Source organism: Mastacembelus armatus, chromosome 16 (genome assembly GCF_900324485.2).
Source record: "Mastacembelus armatus chromosome 16, fMasArm1.2, whole genome shotgun sequence".
NCBI lineage: Eukaryota > Metazoa > Chordata > Actinopteri > Synbranchiformes > Mastacembelidae > Mastacembelus > Mastacembelus armatus.
This window is the reverse complement of record NC_046648.1, coordinates 18,374,628-18,399,452: the sequence shown is the minus strand read 5'-3', so window position 1 is coordinate 18,399,452 and position 24,825 is coordinate 18,374,628. Positions and strand designations below refer to the sequence as shown.

Genomic DNA, 24,825 nt, shown 5'->3' with positions numbered 1-24,825 from the left:
CACCTCAAGGAACTGTACTGGCAGCATTCCTATTTACACTCTATACCTCAGGAACCTGTCACCTCCAGGAGTTCTCTGATGACTCTTCAATCATTGGATGCATCAATAATGATAATGATGAGGAATACAGACATTTAATAAAAAGCTTTGTTGATTGGTGTAACAACAACTGTCTAAAGCCCAATATCAAGAAAACCAGAGAACTGGTGGTGGACTTTAGGAGGAGCAGGAAGACCCCAGTCCCTGTCTCCATCCTAGAGATTGTGGACTCCTACAAATACCATGGAGTCCACATTAACAACAAACTGGACTGGTCAAACAATACAGATACACTCTTCAAGAAAGGACAGAGCAAACTGTTCTTCCTCTGTTCCTTTGGCATGTTCAACAAGCTACTGAAAATATTCTATCAGTCTTTAGTAGCGAATGCACTGTTCTTTGCAGTTGTGTGCTGGGGAGGTGGCATCAAGGCTGGTGAGGCCAACAGACTAAACAAGTTAATCAGGAAGGCAAAATCTGTTGTTGGACGGGAACTGGACAGTCTGGAGGCTGTGGCAGAGAGGAGGATGGTGGACAAAATCAGCTCCATACTGGACAATCCTGCCCACCCACTTCATGAGGAACTGTGGCGAATGGGAAGTTCATTCAGCCACAGACTAATTCCTCCTAAAGCCAAGATTAGGAGATTCAGGAAGGAGATTCTTTTGTGTCCATGGCCATAAGACTCTATAATTCCACAATATAAACAATAACACACACACACATGCACACACGCGCGCGCGCGCACACACACACACACACACACACACACACACACACACACACACACACACACACACACACACACACACACACACACACAAATAATAAAGTACTTCTTGTTCTTCTTCTATAGTTCATCCAGTCCTACTAAATGATGGAACTGGATCAAAAGTTTTTAACAAGACATTTGTCCAGGTCAACATGCTGTCTGTTTCTGGCTTTTTTTTTTTGAGCATTGTAATTTTAATAAATTTTGTTTTGTCAGCCTGCTAGCATGTAAAAGTCCAAACTAACTATCGACATACAGCTATGCATGTCATTAGTTTTTCAGGTCATTCGGCCATAGCTACACCAAAGCACTGGACAACACTAACTGAAGCGTTTTACTTTGATGCTGAAGTTAGACTAAAGGCATTTTGAGGTACTTTGTCTGTGGAGAGTCTCAGTTGTCCAGGTGAAGTGATCTAGAGGTTCAATCATGGCAACTGGACGTCTAGTTTTTAGGTTGAAATGTTTCACTACTCATCCGAGTAGCTTGAGGTACCTTGAAGAGTAAAAATACAGTAAAGTGGTAAGAAATTTAAATACTCAAGCAAAATAAGTAGAATTGTACTAAAGTACAGTAGTTAATGTACTTCTCAGTACTAAAGAGACTTTTTTCTTATTCTATACAAAGAATTAGTCTGTGAATCTATTCACATTCTTTCGCTAAGAAAGGAGTGTGTCATTAAGATAAGCACAATGTTTAAATACACCTTCCAATTCTGTTCAAGTGAAAAATGTGCCAATACTAACAACTAGTAGTGTAGACCATCTCCTATTATCATCTACTGAATAACTAATTATTGATTTCTTGTAGTCCACATGCTGTTACAACCTTTCTGATCATTTAATGTTTTTATTTTATCAAAATGTGAACATTTACTGGTTCCAGTGTCTTCAAAACTTTTGACCTGATGATGGCGCTAAAGGAGAAGTTAAGGTATCGCCAAAGTGATTACAATTCATTCTGAGGGCATGTGGGTATATGTATTAAAATCAATGACAATCCTTTCAGTGGTTGTTGAAACATTTCAGGCTACTCAAAACCACAAACATCAACCTCATAGAGAAACTATAGGAAAGGTCAGAGGATCATCAAAGTTATTAAGATACATGCTCAGGGAACCATGCTAATCCATACGATCATTTCTAACATGCTAAGAATAACATCCAGCAGTTCATGTCAAATTCTGACTTGTATTCCTGTGGTGGACAGAACCTTTCATTCATTTGCTAGTAAGCAAACTGGGTACTATTATGTAGGTCTTCCAATCTGCTTTCATTCTTACTAACACCTCCCTGTCTTCCTCCTCCCATTTCTGTCTCTTTCTTTCTTTCTCTCTCTCTCTGCCTCCATGAGCAGCAGAGCAAAGAAAACAAACCTGCTTTTTTGCTGCAACCAGGAAACCAATCAAAGGTTGTACCAAGAAGAAAAACAGAGGTGACATCGAGTAGAGACAAAGAAGAAACCCCAGTGTTGACAGTCAGTATGTTTCCACTGTGCTGTGAGTAGATATCTTGGCTTTGTTAAAAATGCAGGGCTGCTGTGTTACTTATTGAATATTGTTGAGGTGAATGATGTGCTAGAAAGGGTGGCAAGAAAGGCAGAACATAGTGGTGAGGGGAGGGTTAGGAGGAAAGAAGCGAGATGGCAAGAGCTAAAACTGTGGTTTCAGAGGTGTATTGTTAGTCTCAGACTGTTTCTTCTTTTGTTTTAAATGTAAGCTTCCTCATGGTTAGGCTCTTGTGTCGTATTGTTGCAGTTAATTCATGTTTTTTTAAAGCATTCATATAACATAGCCTATATGTTTGAATTTTTCTGAAGCTCTGACAGAGGAGTGAGGAGCTATGAACAGACACCAGTGGAAGTGCACAACCCTGAGTGCATTGTTTAAGGTGCTATAGTTGCGCATCCTGGATAATGTAAATGCTTTTGGGTTATTGCTGGCTGAAGCATGGACTCTGTTTGAGAAGGCTATTATCGTAAAGACAACAAATGCCAGCTCAACGATTCAAAAACCTGAGGCAGTGTGAACAGCAGCTCTAATTTAAGCTCAGAAACATTCTCACCACCCCAAATATTGTACCTTCACAGCTATTATCATAATAGGACCCCCCCCCCCCCCCCCCCCCCCCCAACCCCCTCTAACCTCCCCTAGCCCCCCCCCGACAGACATTTAAAGTAGTTCTTGGTTCACATCACTTTCAAACACCGAAGAGCATAATGATGGCAGCAGCCAGTTTAGGAACCTCGAAGAGCCCAAAACTGAGCTCTCAGCTACCTACCTGTGGAGACCGGCGGTTAGTGGACAAGGTGCTGAAAAGACTGGATAAACTCTACACGTTGACCATAAACCCACGGCTGGGCCTCAGGTACAGTCCACCATTCCTGCCAGACCTGGTATCTGAAACGATCACATTGCTTGCGCACGTTTGGGAACCCTACGGAAATTCCAGGGCAGCAGGTGACCAGGTGCCGCGTGGAGACGAGGTCATCTACCTAAGGATCCATGTCAGAAACCTGCTGGATAAGACAGACAAGACCGTGTTGCTGTTTAAAGAGGGACGTGAGAAGATTTTTGAGGGGACATCCAGCTACAGGTAAGAGTGTTCCTGGCCAAGACCAAACTCTATAGCACAAGAGAAGCACATGGTTGTGGAGCATTTTGTTGCAAGCGTTTCATTATTTGAAAAAAAAAAAATATTGCCATAAATTCTTTCTCTAACCAGAACCTTTTCTAACTGGAATGTGTTTTGGAGTACAAAAATCCTTAGGGCTCACATAAGCTTTAACCAAATATATACCAAATATATATAGACAGCTTCTTGAAATGTGAACATTTTATATATATATATATATATATATATATATATATATATATATATATATTTTTTTTTTTTTGTTCTTTTTTATGATTGAAGTTTTGGTCTGTTGGTCAGACAAAGTAAGACATCTGAAGATATAAGCTTAGGCTCCCAAAACCACCAGTAAGTACTTTTCACCTCTTTGTAGACTGAATGATTAACTGATTTATCAAATTCCTCTAAGAATGCAGCAATGTATCTTAGCTTTATTTGCCACATTTTGAGACACTGTCTCTGACATGTCAGAGATTTTAAGCCACTACTTTGGAGGATTTGAAAAGAATCTCATTTGAGGAGCTGACAACATTAAATAATCCAAATAAAAAATTAAATATATGTATGAACATATATGTACATATATGAAAAATGTTTGTAAACTGCAGACCATGTTTGTAAACTGAAAACATGTTTCAACACAAATTCTGGTCTCTAATGTGACCTTCAGTAAGACAAATAAACTGACTGTAGGGTCACGCAGAGGATGGACATCAGTCAAATCTTCATCCACTACCAGGAACCAGGTCTAGGGCTCTTTATTCAGCTTATGAATGTTAAAAAGGTTAGAAACCCCAAAATAGTCTTATAAATTTCCATGACTAAGATAAAGAGTGAGAAGCTGGTGCCGAACAGTTACAATATAGACTTTCACTCATTAAACACTAAATTAAATGAACTGTTTTATGCGATGTATAGTAGCTATACTAAAATAAAAATATTTTCACAGTTCCAACAAACACAGGCTTCATTATGTGTCAGAGAAAAAAACAAATGACAATGTTCTGCAAATATGCTGATTAGCTAAAGTGGATATTTTGGAACAGCCCAGTTTGGGCTGCGTCCCTTATTCCTGTTGAGACTACTAATGACTACGATGAAAAAAGGGCCAAACCTGCATCTTTGTGATGCTAATGTGTGAAAACTAGAAAAAGAAACAACAACTGGAGAATGTGAGCAGAATGGAGAGACTGTGGCCATGTCTTGTGGCAATGGGGCTGTCTATCTGTCTATCTATCTATCTATCTATCTATATTCAAAAACTGTTACAGACACCAGCCTTTGTCAGATGTCCTTTAAGCAGGAATTAAAATTTACTGCATCATCTTCAAGAATATTCTGCATACACAAGAAAACAGATGGCCTTCTCACCACAGTCATGTCTGCATGGGCAATCATGTGTTAAACTCAAATAGTGTTATGTGGAATAGATGTCAAGGCAAATTGTGTAAATATCCTCTTTTGTGTTTTTAGAATGTCCTGCTATGTCCTCTTTTTTGTGGCTTGCTAAACCATAGACTATGTTTATTTAATCAATTCTCAGAGCACTGACTGTCGGATGTATAAAATAAGAGTCACTCTTATGTAAGTGAAATTGCAAAACTATTATGTGAAGATAAAAACAGAAGTGAGATCAGAGTGATTGCAGAGGTGACAGAAACAGGCAGTGCAAGGTTTAGCAGCAGGAAGATAATTGTCTGTGACACACTGATAGTTTAGACCTTCTCTGACTGTTCCAAACTGTTCCACATCCAACTACAATCATGAGCAAAACAACATAAGAAACATATATTTATTTATGACAATATTTAAGTTAAGCATAATAATGCTATTCACTCTAAATTACACTAAATTTAGCAGCGTTACACTGTAAAAATAATCTTTTACTAAGTAAAAGCCTTCCACTGGCAATGATACTGAAGTCAAAGTGTATGTTATAAGTAAAATATATAATTATTCAGTGCAAAATATGGCCAGTCTACTGTCTATTATAGGATTGTATGAAGAATCTTTAACTAACTAACTAGTAATTTTAGCTGTTAGATTTTGGCTGTCAGTTTTCTTTCTGAAATTTTGATAAGTATGACATATAACACAACGCTGTTTTGTTCCCCGTTGTTTATTTTTTCATAGACACGACAGAACATTTGAACCATAAATAATTTTATAATTTTCCTCCAATGGAAGAAGACATTTTTGATACTGTATGTCTGTGTAGAAATGAAACAGAAGCATACAGGTATTTTATTTTTCTATATCTGTTACCCGGCATCTAGAAAAATGTGTGGATGTACGCATGAAGACTGGGCAACTCTTTTCATTAAAGTAACTCAAATTTGTAGTTACATATAAGCCTGTGAACTGGAGCGTTTAATTTTGGTTTAATTTTGCCACGGGCAAATATTTGATCAGCACTGAATATCATAAATTAAAGTCTGTAATTATTCAGCTTTTTTAGCAAATAACTCCTATGGATGCAGAATCGATATGAGTTTGGAAACCTAAAGATGCCTTAGCTAGCAGGTGTAAATTAAAATGAATAATCACAGTCTAAAATGTCTAAAGACACATGCACTGGAGTGTATAAAAGTGCAGCATAACTCTCCATTAATATGTTACTGAAGATAGTTATATTTTAAGATTTAAAGAAGCTCCCATCAGATGTGGGTGTGCGGGAGTTCAAATGTGGCGGCCCTCAAAAACTTTAGAAGTTGCATGAAATAAGAGAGTTTTTATAAGCTAAGAACGCATTTGAAAAAAACGCATCTTCAGACACATTGTCCGAACTGATGAGAAATATATAATCTCATGGCATGAATCTTACTGTAAGGATGCATGCCAATCAAATAGACAAAGGATTACTAAAATGGTTGTACTGTAGACAGACCTGTCAAGTGATTATTTATGTTTTTTTTTTTTACAAAAAGGTGAATTCTGTGTAATGAAAAATAAGTGCTACACCTACTGTACATCAGTATTAACTTTCAAAACAGTAGAAGAGCTAGAAAGAGTATTGCGACTGGTAAATACTGCCCTGAATTGACACACTGGCCACTGGAACATTTTGTGGTATTTATAGACAAGCATGCAGCAGAGAGCATCCTGTTTGCGAGCTGGACTACCTGGTATGAGTTAATGTGTGTGCATGTACTGGTGGAAAGAATCAGTAACGGTGTTTCAACAGTAGAGTATGCATCAAATGTACAACAGAGTTATGTTTCCTCTAATAAACATTGTTGCAGAATTAATTTTTCTATTTATGGCGGGCTCTTGGTGCACAGTATACCACACTGATTAACATGCTTGCTTATTCTGACACACGAGTTCACATAGCTACACTGCCACAAGTCCCAGCTTTAACCTGGTGAGCTAGTTTATGTGAAATTTTGAAAACATCAAGAAAAGAAAAGCTGCACGAGCAACAATGATAAATGTGAGATAAAATAAGATGTATTATCATAGGTCCTTGTGAGACTAAGGTTAGGTTAAGTTAGGGTAAATCCATTCTTAGTTCATCAGATGGTTTGATATGCTTGTATTATAGCACAAAGTCTTACCTTTACTTCTCCTTTCTTTTTTTTTGTTGTATTTTTTAAATGCCACGTTCCCTGAAAACTTTCTGAGCAAAGTCCACATATTTCTATTTCTGCAAGCGCAACTGAAAGTCTGCTGTCTGTCATTCTCAGGAGGAACCTGACCAAACTGTCACTGCTGTTCAGTCACATGTTATGGGACCTGAAAGCCATGTTCCCAGGGGGGTATTTTCACGGTAACACCTACAGGGTCACTAAGATAGAGGCACAGGACTTTTGGAGACATTCATTTGGCAACAGGTAAGTGTGTGGAATTTGCATAATGAGCACACATATATACACACACATGTCCATACTCATGACATAATATTGTCATCTAACAGGTGTATAGTTCAATGGAACACTTTTAAAGAGCAGCTACAGAGAGTGCATCCCTTTGAGGAAGGGATGGAGTCAATGGCTCTGAAGTCAACTATAGATCTCACCTGTAATGACCACATATCTGTGTTTGAGTTTGATATCTTCACTAGACTCTTTCAGGTAAAGTAAAAGACTCCAATATAAATCAGAATCTGTTTTGGGAAATGTAGTACTTACTTGTTTTCTTTGCAAGAGTTAGATGAGAATATTGATACCACCTTGGTGTCTATACAGCAAATATGAAGCTGCTGAATCAGCTGCCTCATTTAGCATTTTGGGTGGAAAAAGGGGGAAACACTTGGTTTTCTACATCTGGTAACAAAATCCACATACAGTGTCAGCAGTGTTAAAGCTATATTTATGTCCTGTTTGTTTGATCCTGTTCAAAACTAAAGTGTAAAAACAACATGCCTTTGGGTGGTTATGTACCACTATATGTATATGACTATTTCTTGGTTAAAAAGTCACCTAGCCAAGAAATATCCTGGCCTACCTCACAGCAGGGACACAGATAAGCATATTTCCCAATATACAAAAGCATTCCTTTAGTCATGAAACTTCAATCTCACCTCTCTCTTCCTCTTGTAGCCCTGGCAGTCACTTTTAAGAAACTGGAACCAACTGGCAGTGACCCATCCAGGCTACATGGCCTTCCTCACCTACGACCAGGTTGAAGCTCGTCTGGAACTCTACCTACATAGACCTGGAAGGTAAGAATGAATACAGCAACAAATTCAGTGGTGTACCTTTCAGAAAAGCAAATTTCATCTTAAACATTTCTCTAAATAGCGAATAGCACCAAAATGTACAGTACAGTGGTTTGATGAGAACTTGATTTGCATCAAATCTCGCAATTGAACTCAGTTGTAAAAATTAAATCCTTGAGTCAACATAGAATTACAACTCTGGCTATTCAATATTGAAACTTTAAAAATTAATCAGGGGAAAAAGGCTTCATTAAATACTTTTTAATTTATTTTGACATATGTTTTTATTTATTTTCCTCTTGAGTTTTTGGCATATTTTCTTCAAGAACAGTTCCACAAAGTTATAGAGATGAAAATAAGCATAAGCATAGCCCAAAATGGTATACAGTGTCATTCACTAACTCATCAATGATATATCTGTTTTAAGAATGAAGATCAATTGCACAAATACAGAAAATATATAATGAAATACTAACTAAAGTATCAATCAAAGAATCACTGGCACCCAAAATTAAAAAAATATAAAATTATATTTAAATGACTGATCTGTGAACTTTAAAGTCTAAATGTCTCTAAGTTTATTTATCAGTATTTCTGTCTTAAACAAGTGTGATCTCTTTCCCTGCCAGCTATATCTTCCGTCCGAGCTGTACAAAAATGGGCGAGTGGGCCATTGGTCATGTGACAATTGAGGGTGGCATCGTCCAGACTATCCCAGAGAATACACTTCTTCATCAGGCACTTATTCAAGGATTCAAGGAGGGCTGGTTAGGACAAGTACACCCTGGTCTCTGCTATATTACTCCTCTGTGTGGTTTCTTTAAGTCCTGTATTTCCTGTGTCTTTAGCTACCTGTACCCAGATGGCCGTGATATGAACCCTGACCTGACAGAATTGTGTAACCCGTCACAAAAAGACAAAGTCAAAGTTACAGAAGTAAGTATAACACTTCCTCAGTTTTTCAGTTGGCTGCCAGATGTGTTATCATCCTTTACAAAGAAAAAACAGATAATAGCTTGATATGTATTCTGTCTTGTCTCACTGACTAACCTGCCGTCATCATTGCAAAACCCAACAGGAGCAATATGAGCTTTACTGTGAGATCGGCAGCACCTTCCAGCAGTGTAAGATCTGTGCGGAGAGAGATAAGGACACTCGTATCCAGCCCTGTGGGCATCTCCTGTGCCAGCCCTGCCTCATAGGCTGGCAGGTATGACCCCCCCATACACTTAATCACTGGAGCTTAGTAAAGTCTGTCCCTGTCCCCCACTATTACAAACCACATGCTAAACACACATTTTTAACCAAGACAGTTACTGTAATAGTTGTGTCTCCAGTGGAGCGAAACAGTCTCGGATGACTAAAGAAGGTGTAGGTCAAGCTGAAAATCAGTGCTGCCATAGTTTGGTTATAGTTCCACCACTACTGTAACAGCCCAGTTATTTGAATGTGGTTTGGGGTTAATGCTAAAAATATACTCTTTGTTTAACAAACCATGTAAGTCACATTCTCATGCTAAGTTACATAACCTTTATAAATTAATTCCACTCTTACAAACCATAAAAAAATAATGTAACTTGGTTAGATGTGTCAGGGAATACAGAACAAATAAAAAATAAGCCTTATTTCAATAGACCAAATCTTTTCAAACATCATATTTATCTAATTCAAAATGGAAAAAGCACACTTTTCAAAACCCCAATGCAGAATATTTGATTATAATATAGATTTAAAATTTTCCTCAATATTCCATTAAACTGCCATCATAAACACTTAAACAGCTTTGTGACTTTTGACCTGATAACACAAATTCCAAAAGTCCATCTGTAAATCACAATTTAGTCATTATGTACGAAGCTTTAGAGCTCTTTCTGTTATAATAATAATAAGGCTTCCCCTGGCTTCAACTTCCCTTTTCTTTCAGTCCTCCAGCCAATAGTCTTCTATGTAATCAGTAGGTTTGTGTGTCTTTGCAAAGATGCAGAGCAGCATGTCCTGATATTTGGCTGAAGACTTCCTGTGTTAGCTAAGGGTGTTCATGTGTGTGTGTGTGTGTGAGAAAGAGTGAGTGACAGAGAAAGAGAGACAGACAGACAGACATAAAAGAAAATTTGATATGCTTTGTTGATGTCAAACCACAATGGAAAAGCTCTAAATTAGTCTAGATTGTGGCCAAGTAAAACTTCCTCTACAATACTAACCTAGCAAAGCATACAGTAACCTTAATCAGCATAAAGTAAATAACAGGACACTAAACTTTAAAGTAATTCAAAGTTTCAAAGACATCTGCACATATTTACAGCTACATACCAACTACCAAGATAAGCCAGCTTAAGTAAGAGTTCTATCATAAGATTTCCAAAACAGCGTGGTGGCAAGGAAAGTAGTTTGACAGAGGCAAAATAATGTTTGCCCCGATTTCATTTTCTCACAGCAGCAAAATATGAGATAATATAAGGAGGCGAGAAAGCTAAAAAATAACATTAAAACCAGGGATAAACTGCGTCTGAGAAGAGGACCAGCAGTCAAGATATTGTAAGACATGGGATGCATACAGCTAGAGAAAGCTGTGTGCTAGAGCAATGCGAAAAGTGTTGTAACAATTAACTGACATCTGGTGTACATTTGTGGAAAATCACAGTCTACAGCATCTGTTAAACTTGTATTTTCCACCTCTTTCATCTTTCGAGAAACTGGTGGCTTTTTTCTTTGAAGGTGAAGGCCCAACATATTCCACTACACATACAGTTCAAATAACACACAGCTGCTCTGTAGGCCATGTGTGATGGCTTTACATTAAAATCGTATGTCCATTACTCAGCCCGTGACCTGTCCTTGATAACGCTCTTTGCAGAAGTCAGCTGGTCACACCTGCCCATACTGTCGCTGTGACATCAGAGGGACTGAGTCAGTGCTTATCGAACCCTACCTGCCAGTCAAGAGTCACTTCGACGATGAACGAGAAGATGACACAGAAGAGGAGGAGGACCATGAGGACATTGAACTGATAATAAAGGAATTAGCTGCCCTGAGGAAGGTATGCGAATTCATCTCTGTTTGTTTTCTTTAAATGTAGCCACTGACATTGTAGATGTCAGTGTTGGTCCAGACCAAATAAGCTCAAACACTATTGAATGAAAACATGAACATTTATGCCAACATTTATGAGTCCCATGCAATGAATCCTACAGACATTTGTGACCCCCTGGTCATGAGGTTGACATACTGATTTTGAGTGAATTGTCTTTAAATGAAAACATCACTATGTACAGCCACACAGTGCCTTAGTGTTGATTCTAAGTGTTTCTCTATAGCACTTTCAAACCACAGGTACATGGTAGTAGTTCACTGAGTTAGCAAGAACTGTAGCTTACAATTGCATGCAGCATTTTTGCATCCTTATCCAATCCCTTGGTTTCCTCCTGTCACGTTCAAAAAATGCTCTCCAATGAAGAAAAAATGTAAAAACCCACTGGTTGCCTATGGTTTCTCTCTCTCTTATACCAACAGTTCTCGAGTCTGGATTACCAGGTACCCAGATCCCCCCTTGCTCCACCTCTGCCCCCTAAAAACTGCACAGCCCCACCCTGTCCAACTCGCTCCAGCCACACCCAAACATCAGAAACCAATATGCTGGCGAAAAACTACCACTCTGAGTTTGTAAGTTTCCACAGAAACTCAAGTCATTTGAATAGTTTCTTTCTATATTGTGTCTGGTTAGTTTGATGATAGTGATAACTTTCTTCACCGCCTGTAGACACTACACCCTGGGGAATGTTAATTCATGCACAGTACTGCAGAGACTCACCAAGTGTAGTGTTAATATGTGTAGAAACGGATGCCAGGACAATCTTTGTGATGAGTTTCCGTTCTTCAGCAGGCTCATGGTGGCATTGAAGCACGTAGAAGACACAAACAGCCAAACACAAAGAGGTGAGAAACACCAGAACAAGAAAGGGGACAAGTCACTGTTGTACACATGTACACGAGAAACCCACAGGAGATTAAATTTAGGCATGCTAAAGCCCCACATGTTGTGCTGCTAAGGGATCTTAACGGCTTAGCTTCATATGTAAACTAGTAAATTTAAGGTCTAATCATAGCTAAGACACAACCTTACCAGCAACTTGCATGTCATTGCACTGATGTGTGGTTGGTATGGTATGTCTTTTTTATGTGTGTTTCATTTACCTGTTCATAAAGTTGTCATGTTCGGTATAGAAGACCACAGGAAGGACCACCTCAAGCAGACACTAATGCACGTCATACAATAGAAGGTAGAGTGAAAAGAAAGGCTTACAATCAACCAGGCATGCAGGATAAGGAACAGGCTGAGGTTAACACATACAAATACAAGGCAAAAAAAGTAACAGACACAGGTTGGTGACTTAAGTATACAACATGCAGAGCATAGAACACACACATGGGAACATAACAGCCTGGCAACTGACTGGTGAAACCAGGCTGGTACACACTATGTACAGGGGAGCTTATGAGGATAATGGAAACAGGTGTGTAGGCAGGCAGAGCAGGTCTGGTAATAGGTAATGGAGACCAAATGTGCAAGTGGATCTGGGAAAAGAAAGAAGTATTGAGGACATCTGGTGAGTGGAAGAAGAGTGGAAAAAAAGACTGCAGGGCTTCATAGAAATGCAGGCCATGAAAAAAAGACAAATGTGGCTGAAGGGGGCAGATGTGTATAATAGGTAATATTACATAAACTGGTTCAGGTCTGGACTTGTGATCAAAATTGTAATTTAATCTAAAAGAATAATGTTTAAACAGGTAATCAGGAATTTAACTGTGCTGGTGTCTTCAAGATTTATATTGTTCTTATCAGCTGCTGCCCGTGAAACAACTACAATTACTAAAATTACTTTCAGTGCTAACTGATTGTAAGGCACTAAGAAGGCAATTCTAAGAATTTGAGTGCTGATGTGTGTTTAAATTCCTAGGTCGATTAGGGTTCTCATTATCTTCTGCTGATACTGTTGCTAACATACACATACTGATAATCTTGAGACACAATCGATATATCATCAGCTATTAAAAGAAATAAAAAAAACACACAGCATGGGTAATATAAAATATGCCATGTCCGTACAGCAATAGGGATCTGTTCAGCAGTGAGGAGGAGAACTTCAGAGAGCTGAGACCACAACTCCCTCACCCACTCTCCCACAGGTGATCTACAGCTGTGTCCTTTGACGCACTACCATAAACCAGTATTTTTCAAACATGTGTTTGCATCGCTAATAATTATCAATGAAGCCTGTGAAGGAACGATGTGATTTTTAAAAAATTTGTTCATGCTTAGTAGCTAGTTTGCCTCCATTTCCATGCTGTTCTTTGTTTCAAACAGTGCTGCATATCTCCAAGAAGTAAAACCTCCTCCTTCATCCCAAACTATTGTTGACAGTAAGTTAGTTACAGCCTCTTATATCCATTAAAGCCTTTCAGAGGCATAAATGTATTGCACTTAAGATATTTATATTTATATATTTATAGTTAAGAATACTGGGGAAAGTAGGAACAAATTGGGTCCATTTAAATGAATGGTAGCTCCATTCAATAATGATGTTATTAGCAACACCTTGTTTCAAAATCAAACATGATTTAAATTATGGATGACAATTATATTATACATGAATTGTGCATTCTGGGATAACCTATCTTTTTTTGTTTGTGTGCAGGTGGAGTAGCATGGCTCGTGCAGTCCAACCCAGTCAGAGAGGGTAGACACAATGAGAGGGAGGAGAGAAGAGCAGGTTTCAGAAAAGACAAATATGGGCTGGGTGAGATGACGAGAACAATGTCATCTTGATGAATAAAAAGACCTGGGGACTAATTTAAAACTAAAAATTCACTTGAGAAATCAGCCATCAGTGAATGTAAAAATAGTTTTTGGTGTTTTAACTGTATTGACCATGTGTGTGCTGCACTGCTGACACTGAGATGCATTGGTGGCACCAACAGAAAACGTCCCCACTGAGGCCTCCTACTGTTCAGTAATTATATAATCACACAATCACACCCACCATTATCTCCTCAGTAGGTTCAGTGCTTACTTCTAAATATAGTCTCCCACATGGTCTTCTTTTTCTTTTTTGTATTTTTGGAGCCTCCATGAAATAATAAAAATTGATGAGTGTCTATATTTTAAAATGTAATCATGTGGCTACATGAGGGGAGCAATCAAATACTTTTAAAAGTGAATATTTGAATAGAAATGTGCTGCCTTGTCATTTAACCCATGTCTTAAGTTTGCTTTAATAAATAATGTCAGTAAATAAAAGCCTCTGTATAATGCCATTAAATAGCCTTACTAAAATAAACCTGCTTTATTTGGTGTTTTTCTTTTCCATTATAGACATGATAGTATGCCCAGACAAAAGAAAAGTACACACACACATATATATATATATATATATATATATATATATATATGGAAGGTGAAGACAACAGTGGTCCCAGTGGTAATTGGCACCCTCGGGGATGTGAACATCAGAGCTCTCAGTTCAGAAGAGCGCAGTGCTAGGAAGAGCTAAGATACTGTGAAGAACCCTCAAACTCCCAGGCCTCTCGTAGAGGACCCGAGACTGAGGAAGACACACACATACCACCCGTAGGGGTGAGAAGGGAATTTTTTTTATATATATTCACTACATACTAAAAGTTTTATTTAGTTGTCTCTGTTCTGGCACCTATTTGTTGAGTCTGGATGTGTGAGGGACAAGATACCAGAGGCCTGTAAAATAAAACAAGAATGAGTGGTTACATGTAGGGAAGATAAAAGAGGAACACAAATGGGAGAACCTCTCTGGGGAAACTGTTACATTTACTCAGGGGTTGGCTGCCAGGGTGTCCTGAATCCAGTAGAGGAACTCGCACACTTTGACGTAAACACCAGGATAGTTAGGCAGGGCACATCCCTGACCCCAGGAGACCAGGCCATGAACCTCACCAGCACACACCAGAGGGCTGCCAGAGTCACCCTGACAGACACAGAGAAAGTGAATGTGAGCAGGAACACAGTATATACTGTATCAGTCATTCTACACATACAGTATAGTGATATGGGTTCACTTATTCTTGAGGGTTCAAAACTCACATTGCATACACCTCTGCCTCCATCCATGTATCCAGCACACACCATCCTGCGTGTGATCATGCCCGGGTAGGCATTCTGACAGTCCTTCTCATCCACTATGGGCACATCCAAGCACTGCAGACGGATGGGCATGTTCACTGTGATAGATAGAACACAGAGATCATCACAGAATCCTAAATCCGGTAGATATACACGTTAAATTCACTAATCCCATGAACAGACCAAAGTGAACAAAGGTCTCTCTCCTAATGTACATCTATATACTTGCTGTGGCTCTCTGTCTAAAACCAATGACTTCCTTCCTACTGTAGATGTGTTACAAATTCCACATATACGTTTAGTCTTTTTCTAAAGTAAATAACTTCAGCTTAGCTCTGTTATATTTAGTTTTCTATGGTGTTCAACTATAAGCAAATAGTTTCTGTAATTTATTCATGTAGATTTTTTGAGCTACAAATTGCAAGTGTGAGTGAGCATGTCCAGCAGCAGGACAGTGTCTATGGGGCTGACTTAAGCTACAGCTCCCATGTTTTTTTCAATAAAGGGTAGCTCAATCTCATGTCTAAATAGTTTTTGTAAAGTGGTGTAGCTCTATAGCACAGAAGAATAAGGTACAGCTTATCAAGCTTTGGATGAACAGAGAGAACTTTTAAGAACCAGTTTATTGTTGGTTCTTCTATTTTCGTAGGAGTTGTGGCCAATAGGAAACATATATACAATATAATTAGACTTGCCTTTTAAAGCTGTTATGTGTAGAATTTTAAAATAACCAACTTTGGTGGCCCCAAGTGGTGGTATTAAAAAATGGAAGGCAGTAAGAATACAGTCTTAAAAGTAACATTACTCCAAATTTCAATGAGGATAGTTTGAATGGTGTTATAATAACATGCCAAGTCTACATTTCGTAACTTTAAGCATTTTTGTGGCTTTTCAGGTGTAGCTGCTATGTAATTAAAGTCACTATCGTCCACCCACCCTGGTCGCCCATGGCGGTGTCACCCCAGCCAGACACAGAGCAGGGAAGACCCCCTATAGGGCACCCTGTGGGCAATGGGATGGGTGCGACTGCCTTTGTCACCTCCACAGGGTGGAAGAGCTTGATCAGCATGATGTCATAATCCAGAGTTTGGTAATCATACCTGCAGACAGAGAAATATAAAATAGACTTTAGCTGTTTCTCTGCACAAATGGGCATTAATCATGCAAAATTAATAAGACCCTCACCTAGGGTGCCAGATAATGGTGTCTGTCTTCATGAGCTGCTCTGTACCCTCAAACACGCGTACATCGTGTTCTCCCAACATGACCTGCATGGCATAGGGACTGAGAAGAGGTGAAATATACCAGAAAAATGTGGCAGCAGAAAAAGCCTTCAGTACCATATATTTTTTTTATAAATCTACATTTGTTTTAAACCTCCAATTTTCTATGCAAATAAAACCGTTTTTTTAAATTTAACAGATGTCTTTACATATGGTCCTAAATGGAAAATTGACAGATGCTTTTGTTTTAATCTCAAAGGCGAAAAAAATGCATAAAACAAAGCAAGACAAAGACAAAGCAATACAAAACAAATTGGCAACAAAAAAGACTAACACAGGTAATGTTAAAACAATCTTTCCTACATCAGTATAAACTTACTTGTACCAGCAGTGGGCAACAGAGAGTACCCACTGCTTGTTGATGAGCACCCCACCACAGAAGTGGTAGCCATAGTTGAGGGAAGCCATGTATGGACGAGAGTGCGGCTCACACTCCTGTCCACCAATGATTCTGCCATTTTCACGGGGAACTGCCGCTGTCACACACAGAGACAAACAGAGCATAGATTTATATATATTTCTGTAAGAATCATTGTGAATGTGTGTATTTCTCTGTCTTTACCAGCAGCTCCGACCATCAGCAGCAGAGCCAGCATTCTCATGGTGTCTGATGTGTGCAGTGACAAGACACCTGGACACACCCTGGCTCATATTTATGCCCCTCTAGCTGTGCTGTGTTCAACTAGCTCCTCCCCTCTTCTCTCTTTCTGCTGACCCCATCTGTGTCCTCACATGTGTCCTCTCAGCACCAAGTCTCAACCCTCCCTAATCTATTCTCTTATCATGCTCCTGTTTTCCTGTTTGCCCACTTCTGCCCCAACATAACACGCCACTGTTATAGGGTCACCTTTGCCTGTCATTAACAAACGTGGACCAAAATATTCATACATTTTAACAACTGTTTTTGTATGGGCTATGGTTCTCACATGGAAATCGTTGACAACAAGCCGTACATACATAATAAAAATGGTTATACAATCTTCCTTTAGTTTAGTATTATTGGACCAAAATGAAAAAAAAAGAAGAGACTTGTGTACTTGTGTTGTTGAACAGCTCTGCTTGGTTGCCCTTGAATAAATGCCAAAACAGGTGAGAAAGAAATCACCTGTGGTCGCAGACACAGCAATCTTATACTACGTGCTGCATGTAGTTTTTTTTTTTTTTTTGGTCAGACATTAATCAGTAGCCCTTGAGCTCTATTATGTGCACTTTGGGCTATTCTGCTATACTATATCATGTTGTATTATATTATACCCATATATATCAACAAATGCTGTAGTATTTATTGAAAGACACTTACACTTGTGTCACCAATAAAAAGGGAAAGTACATTATTTAGCTGACAGGTATTAAAAATCTTATACACTCTCAAAGTGTGCCAAAAATGAACATGGCACATAAAAAGATAAGGTTGTTTTCAGAGCACGAACAGGAGCAGGAGGAGTGGACAGAGGTGGCAAGTGTATTCAGACATGAGTGGGTGGAACTGTACAGTGATATGGAAATCAGTAAAGGGGGGTGGTGGGGTTGCATGAAAAGACCCTGAGGAGTTAGGGTATAAATGCAGTTGAGTGATAGCTCATTCACCATTCACGTGCAGTAGAGTCAGAGGAAAGTTTGAATCAGCCTCAGCATGATTGGCCTGGTTGTTGTGACTCTCCTGGCAGCTGCAGGTAAAGCACTTCTTGAGTGTGCATAAAGGTTTTACAGTAACAAAGAATTTTATATATTATAAATATTTTAAATTTTCTTCTCACCAAAGCTGCAGCCCCTATGGATGACAGGATTGTGGGTGGCTACCAGTGTGAAGCCCACTCTCAACCCTGGCAGGTGTCTCTCAACATTGGCTACCACGTCTGTGGTGGCTCCCTCATCAATGACCAATGGATCATCTCTGCTGCTCACTGCTGGATCAAGTTTGTAATTTGTTATTATATTCAAAAATTTCTACTCAAAAATTAAGGGCCGACATAATTAGAATCATTCCATGTCTTTATTTTAGCCCCACTACCCAGATCGCTATCTTGGGTGACAACCACATCTGGATGCACGAGGGCACTGAACAGTACATGCCAGTGAATGCCATCTACTGGCATAACAGTTACGACTACAAGACCCTGGACTATGACATCATGCTGATGAGACTGGCACATCCCGCCACTCTGAACCAGTACGTCAAGCCTGTGGCACTGCCCAAAGCCTGCCCAACACCTGGAGACATGTGCACGGTGTCCGGATGGGGCAATATATACAGTGATGACGGTGAGGGGCACCAGGTCTTGACATTAATCAAAACATTTTGCTCATGATACCAAAATGTTATTTCTGTTGTCATCTTATTGTTTCCTGTTATATTTGTTGAGAAAGGAAACAAAATGTGTTATTACACCCATGGCCTTCATAATAGTTAATCACACCTAACCAAGTCTTTCAGAAAACACCAACTACTGAAAAACAGCAATTTCTTGACGGCTGTCACATAGTGGAACACGGTGTTTTAGCACCTTGCCTGAAACATAAACCACGCTAATACTACTGTTACAAACGTGATCACACTTTTACGAACCATTAACCTTTAGAGGGAAAGGCTAGAGGTGTCACTGCACACAGTGAATACCATAAATTTATTGAGTGTGGCACTGAGGAGGCACGGATACTGCATTATACACTATTCTTTGAAGGGGACACATTAAAGTTAGCTTAACTTTTTTTAATTATATCCAAAAAGTTTAGTACATTTAATGAATTTCACAATCAAAAGTCCCCCTCCAATCAAAATGTGCTTATTGTTTCTTCACTTATTGTGGATGGTGGTACCTGTGTTTTCACAGCATCTATGATCACCTTCTTAAGCTTAACTCCATTTGAAATGTTTTGTTTGATGACAAAATTTAAAGAAGCATTTTGAGAATAGTCACAGAGATCATATATTATGCAACAACAAAGGTAAAAATATTGCTATTGCTATTTCAACTTTCAGCTTTCATTCTTCCCCTTATCTGCAGTCTTCAACCCATTTTACCTTCAGTGTGTGGATGTACCCATTCTATCAACCAAGGACTGTGAAGATTCCTATCCTGGCAAGATCACTGATCGCATGGTGTGTGCGGGATACCTGGAGGGAGGCAAAGATGCTTGTCAGGTATTTCTACACAATTACACAGAACTTTAAACTAGATAAAATAAATAAATAAATAAAATATCATTGTGACAATGTAAGAAATAAACTCATATTTCTTCCTCATTCTCTCCCCTGCTCAGGGTGACTCTGGAGGTCCTTTGGTGTGTAATGAGGAGTTGCAGGGTATCGTCTCTTGGGGTCAGGGCTGTGCTCAGCCTAACTACCCAGGCGTTTACACCAAAGTCTGCTCTCTGATGCCCTGGATCAATGAAATTCTTTCTAGTTACAGCTAGGATGTGATCTCCCATCACAAAACTACAAAGAGATCAACACTGAAGAAGACAGAGGCCGGAGGTGGCTGTGGGGAGTGTCAGAGACAAAAGCAGGAAGAGAAAGCCACAATGCAAAGCGGTGAGGAAGAGAGAGAAAAAGAATGTGTTTATTTAGGGCACGGTCAATAAAACCTACCATTTTATGATGCATCTTTGTGTTTATGATTCCTGACAATACTGTTACTGACCCCAGTGCAGATGCACTTAGGTAACTGTTATTTTAATGTAAAGGAACTGCAATATTTTGGAATATCTTTTTTGAAATCAGTTGTGATTTCTGTGCCACAGTGCCACTCAACATATTGTATAAATTAGTTTTTCATGTGAAATCAGCACAATTTTTTTTTTCAAAATAAGGCACACAAGACGATACAAATGATTGTTTTACTTGTTAATGAGTGCATATTAATGGTGGTCAGTATTCAAATGCCATAGGAAAAATGTTAATAAGCTTGGTCAGTCTTTTAGCTTAGCACATGAATACTGACCTCCTTTTGATTTTATGGCACAGATGCTACTACACCTCATTTATCAATGTCCGTACGCTACAAGTCTCTAAGAAGGAGTCAGACTTGTGCTCATATTTGTCCAGTGTCTTCCATTCACAACAAAGAATTAGATCAAAAAACACCAGTGGCAAAGAAGCTCATGGAAAATAACAACTGACAGGCTCTAATCTTGACAGTTGGCACCTTTTTGGCTGATCACCTGACATCATCCTTCGGAAACAAAGAAATCATAGCATTACATTGTCAAACTAGCGTCAAAACGCAGGTAAATATTATGATGCTCAAAAACAGTTCAGTTACATTTACTTTCCAACGAGAAAAGAAGTGTCATGCTTCCCACAATTACCTTGTTTTGTGTCCATGAAAGGAGAGTTGAAAATCTGCCATCAGCAGTCAGTTATGCTGAAATGATGGCACATATCTTCTATGAGACATCTGTAGCAAGCATTAGACTGTCTCAATGGACAGTCGCACAGAAATATCTCCCATCTGCTCTCCACAGACACTAAAGATCGCAAAGCACCTGCTGCTCTGTGCAGAAATGTGGTATATCCCCCTCACAGCGACACAAGCTACAGAAAGAGATCAGATGATAAAATGAGAAAAAGGAAGACAGATCAGCAAATGAGCAAAAAAAGTAAAATTTAAAGTCTCCTTCTCATCCTTTTGCATATTAATTTGTAATACATTATAATTCTAAAGCAGTAAATGGCATTAATTGGCAACACCAACAATGTATAGATAATGTGTTAGTTTTGACCTGTTTAGTGTTATCTTTGAGAGTCTAATGTTTTCTAAACTGACATTTGTGTCAAATAAATTAGATTGTCGCTTAAGATTAACACCCACAGGCCGATTCATCATTAAGGAACGTAGGAGTGAGCTGACAGAGGTCTTAAACACTTCAATATTTTTGCAGGCAATACACTGACATCCAGTGATAGTCAGACAGTTCTTACTGTTTATATTAATCAGTTTCATTTCAATAACTATTTTTAAGTACTCTTAATGTATCTGTCAGCAGTAATTACACTGCGGAATTATAGTTTTGCTGCAAACTTAACGAGTATGACATATAGCACCAATTTGTCCTACATGTCTCTAAATAAAACATGTATATTTAACGGTGTGGAAGGGACAGCGTTTCACATTTCTACGACGTCTTTACTTGTGCAAATAGACGACTTTTTTATGGATTATTAAATAATGATAATTTTATTTAGGTAAACATTTGAATCCACTAACACTTTGTAAACTTTGGTGTTTCTCTGGTCAGACTGCACAGATACACACTCACCTCTACATTTAGATCTGTATGAATGTAGTGTCGCATGCTGTCTGTTGAAGGCTGTGCGCTCAGCTGTGTCCCTGAAATATAAATTCAGATATGAGGAATGAGTCTTGATAAATGCTATAACTACCTAGTTCCCAAATGTTTGCACAGGCCTCAGTTACTTTTATATGTACTTCTGTTAACTTAAAAAAAAAAAAAAAATCAACAAAATAATGTCAATGTGTATCAGTCCTTGTGCATATAATATTACCCATTTGGAAATATTCTACTTAACATTGAAGGGTTCATATTTATATATTTGGTTTGTGCTATAAAAGCTCTCTTTCTATGTTGATAAAAGAGAGTAAAATGAAAATAAATATTTTATAATAAATACTTTTTCAACGTGTGTCCTTAATATCAACTCATGAGAGATGGATAAATTCAGAGGAAGTTTTATTCCATTTATTTTCCATTCAAGGAGAAATGCCTTGGAACAAATTACCTTTAACCTGTTGAAAATCTCAAAAGATGGAATAAAAATGAACATGTTACATTTATTGTGTTAACTAGATATAATTTAAATAGACAAAATAAAGTACACAGTAATACTTTAATTCCAACACTTTATTTGTTATACTTCTTTGTCTCCAGCACAATGGCATTTGAACAGTCAGAACTGTACAGGCTGAATGCTCAAGTTAATAGCTGGCCATTGTGCTGTGCAGCCAGTCAGTCTGTACACAGACCTGGAAATGGAAAGACATTAGTCATCAGTTTGTTGCAGTGTCACTACATTAAACACTAGCATTTCTATATGCTGTTTTATAAATTGATATTTTTAATGGATTTTAGTTGCTACAGTAAAATGTTACCTTGGAGTAGACACCAGGGTGGTTCTTCTCAGCACATCCATAGCCCCAGGACACAACACCCTGCAGCACACCATCGCACACAACAGGACCACCAGAGTCACCCTGAGAGAGAAAGAGAGAGAGAGAGACAGGGAGACAGAGAGAGAGAGAGAGAGTGTGGGAATATATATTTGCACTAAATTATTGAATTTTTGTAATTTAATTGTGTTTATGCTGGTGAAGCACAGTTCAATTTGAATTAGAGAGGAGTGCAAAAATGTCAAATTTGAAAATACAGTGACATTCAAACCTGGCAAGAGTCCTTTCCTCCCTCCAGGTATCCAGCACAGAACATGGTCTCCTCGATCATGCCGGGGTAGGAGTTGTTACAGTCCTGATCAGACAGGATGGGGATATCCAGGCACTGCAGTTTGTTTCTGTCAGCCGCTGTAGAAACAAGCAGAAATTAATCAGGGATAGACTGCTTGAGACTAATTCATTATTTTCCACACAAATTGAATAGCTATTCTCAAATACTCACTGGAGCTCATGGTGTTGCCCCAGCCAGAGACTAAGCACATGGTGCCAGCGGGGGCACAGCTGGTGGGCAGAGCCACAGGCTGCACAAACTCATTCAACTGGGCGGGCTCACTCAGCTTGATCAGCATAATGTCATGCTCAAGGGTGTAGGAGTTGTACAGTGGGTGTCGGATGACTGCAGATGACTGAATGAACTGCTCACTGCCATCATTCTGTCCAATGTTATGCTCTCCCAAACGTACCTCAATACGCCTGAAAGAGGGGTAAAAAGTGAATGTTCATTTCCTATTATTTTTTCATCGTTTTATTTTTTTTTATTGCCATGTCAGATAATCAAGCTCTAAAGGTATCAAGAGTGTGCTTACGATTTGGCACAGTGAGCAGCAGACACAACCCAGTCCTTTCCAACCAGGGAGCCACCACAGAAGTGGTACCCAGAATTCAGAGACACCTGATGGGGCTGGGAATAAGGTGAGCACTCATATCCACCGACGATCTTGTCGTCCTCCGTGGCAACTGAAAAACAAACGTGAAAGTCCGGAACAGTAATTAGTTAACCGCAGTGTAGTAAATGCACAAAAGTGAAAGACATGAAATTCAACCTGTACAAGTAGTGTTCCACACTCACAAGCCACTCCAATGAGCAGAACAAAGACCAGAGACCTCATGGCTGCGATGTGATCCTGTTAGTTCACCTGAATCCCTGTTTTATATCCACTCCAAGCTGTGTGATTGGTCCAGTAATGGCTAATCAAATTAGATAAACAAAAACCTGAGGGAAAGTGGTCACCAGATGTGGGTGGTTCGTCCCAGGTGATTGGCTCACGACTTCAGGGAGTTACTTGTAATCCAAAAACAGTCAAACCAATATGGCTGGAACAGCTGGATTATTCACAAGGCGCTTTCACTCAAGGCTGAGTCACTGAGCAGAAGAGTCAGCCAGCACTACAGAACATTTTAATATTTACTTACAACAAATGTGGTGTAATAACAGGTAAATAATTTCTGTGTGTTATATTAACAGATAAGATTTTTTTTCTGCAGGTTTGTATAACCACTCTACAAATAATATTGTAGTCCACTGAGCTTTTCTAATCTCTGCAGGGTAATATATTTAATTACTGCCTTACTTGACATTTAACAGTCACACCCCCACTGATGGACAACTAAAAATACAACTATGATGCCATTTAATCTACTAAAGTAAAAAATCCAAACATAAACACGTACATGATAGTTTCTAAATCCAACTAAACTTTATATGGATTCTAAACCTTCAGAATGTGATTTGGTTGGATCCAGCTAGTCCTATATCTGTCACTAATATCCAACTTTGTGTATAATTGCAGCAGCTCAATTTACTAAACATTCCTCCATGTTGACTCTAGGTTTGGGTTAACAGCAGAGCTTCACTTTAGCAGATTGCCCATTGTCACTGTGCACTAACAAGTTATTTTAACATTTTCAACACAAAATCGAGCAATTTTGTTTCTGGGTGTTGCTTGTTTCCTCTTTATTGCCTGAATCAACACTTTAAAGTGTTTTATCTAAAGATGTGTGGGTTGGTTTTCCTGCAAAACCCACACTCAGCAGCTGTGGTTGTGAACCAGGCCATCTGCAGAGCTGCAACCAAGCTTCACAGCACAACTTCATCCAAGT

The 24,825-nt window shown here is 38.9% G+C and overlaps 3 protein-coding genes across 7 annotated transcripts; 2 read left to right on the top strand and 1 right to left on the bottom strand.

Annotated features, from left to right (window-relative positions):
- The first annotated feature begins 2,155 nt into the window (after positions 1-2,155).
- cblc (Cbl proto-oncogene C, E3 ubiquitin protein ligase) lies at positions 2,156-14,455 on the top strand. Of its 5 annotated transcripts, XM_026317910.2 has the most exons (14): positions 2,156-2,309; positions 2,630-3,405; positions 7,131-7,277; positions 7,361-7,517; positions 7,986-8,107; positions 8,734-8,871; positions 8,953-9,040; positions 9,183-9,314; positions 10,959-11,141; positions 11,615-11,764; positions 11,982-12,037; positions 13,211-13,288; positions 13,467-13,522; positions 13,798-14,454. In XM_026317910.2, exons 2-14 carry the CDS (start codon positions 3,029-3,031, stop codon positions 13,926-13,928), a joined length of 1,815 nt encoding a protein of 604 aa, XP_026173695.1. In that variant the 5' UTR covers positions 2,156-2,309; positions 2,630-3,028; the 3' UTR covers positions 13,929-14,454. The 5 variants fall into 5 exon arrangements, with proteins under 5 accessions (XP_026173695.1, XP_026173693.1, XP_026173690.1 ...); XM_026317908.2 differs by having other exon boundaries at positions 8,734-9,040; positions 11,985-12,037; positions 13,798-14,455; XM_026317905.2 differs by having other exon boundaries at positions 8,734-9,040.
- A 315-nt stretch (positions 14,456-14,770) lies between these two features.
- LOC113136750 (transmembrane protease serine 9-like) lies at positions 14,771-23,926 on the bottom strand. The gene is made up of 14 exons (XM_026317785.1): positions 23,795-23,926; positions 23,532-23,682; positions 23,168-23,418; positions 22,937-23,073; positions 22,648-22,749; positions 22,482-22,521; positions 18,295-18,444; positions 17,100-17,168; positions 16,857-17,013; positions 16,440-16,538; positions 16,191-16,354; positions 15,216-15,352; positions 14,941-15,099; positions 14,771-14,852 (listed from the first exon to the last, which is right to left on the bottom strand). Exons 1-13 carry the CDS (start codon positions 23,832-23,834, stop codon positions 14,947-14,949), a joined length of 1,650 nt encoding a protein of 549 aa, XP_026173570.1. The 5' UTR covers positions 23,835-23,926; the 3' UTR covers positions 14,771-14,852; positions 14,941-14,946.
- On the top strand, positions 18,052-20,140 carry LOC113136828 (trypsin-2-like). Its single transcript, XM_026317912.2, has 5 exons — positions 18,052-18,210; positions 18,300-18,453; positions 18,540-18,799; positions 19,543-19,679; positions 19,799-20,140. Exons 1-5 carry the CDS (start codon positions 18,171-18,173, stop codon positions 19,949-19,951), a joined length of 744 nt encoding a protein of 247 aa, XP_026173697.1. The 5' UTR covers positions 18,052-18,170; the 3' UTR covers positions 19,952-20,140.
- Positions 23,927-24,825: the final 899 nt, after the last annotated feature.

What these genes read in the sequence shown, in the direction of transcription:
- cblc (XM_026317905.2), top strand. Translation starts at nt 3,029, where the DNA reads ATGATGGCAGCAGCCAGTTTAGGAACCTCGAAGAGCCCAAAACTGAGC. An exon ending in AGACATTCATTTGGCAACAG is followed by an intron (nt 7,278 to 7,360) that starts GTAAGTGTGTGG and finishes GTCATCTAACAG; the next exon opens with GTGTATAGTTCAATGGAACA. An exon ending in AAACAGCCAAACACAAAGAG is followed by an intron (nt 12,038 to 13,210) that starts GTGAGAAACACC and finishes ATGTCCGTACAG; the next exon opens with CAATAGGGATCTGTTCAGCA.
- LOC113136828 (XM_026317912.2), top strand. Translation starts at nt 18,171, where the DNA reads ATGATTGGCCTGGTTGTTGTGACTCTCCTGGCAGCTGCAG. An exon ending in GACTCTCCTGGCAGCTGCAG is followed by an intron (nt 18,211 to 18,299) that starts GTAAAGCACTTC and finishes TTCTCACCAAAG; the next exon opens with CTGCAGCCCCTATGGATGAC. An exon ending in CAATATATACAGTGATGACG is followed by an intron (nt 18,800 to 19,542) that starts GTGAGGGGCACC and finishes CCTTATCTGCAG; the next exon opens with TCTTCAACCCATTTTACCTT.
- LOC113136750 (XM_026317785.1), bottom strand. Translation starts at nt 23,834, where the DNA reads ATGAGGTCTCTGGTCTTTGTTCTGCTCATTGGAGTGGCTT. An exon ending in CCATAGGGGCTGCAGCTTTG is followed by an intron (nt 17,169 to 18,294) that starts GTGAGAAGAAAA and finishes GGGTGTGTCCAG; the next exon opens with GTGTCTTGTCACTGCACACA. An exon ending in GAGGCAGAGGTGTATGCAAT is followed by an intron (nt 15,100 to 15,215) that starts GTGAGTTTTGAA and finishes TGTGTCTGTCAG; the next exon opens with GGTGACTCTGGCAGCCCTCT.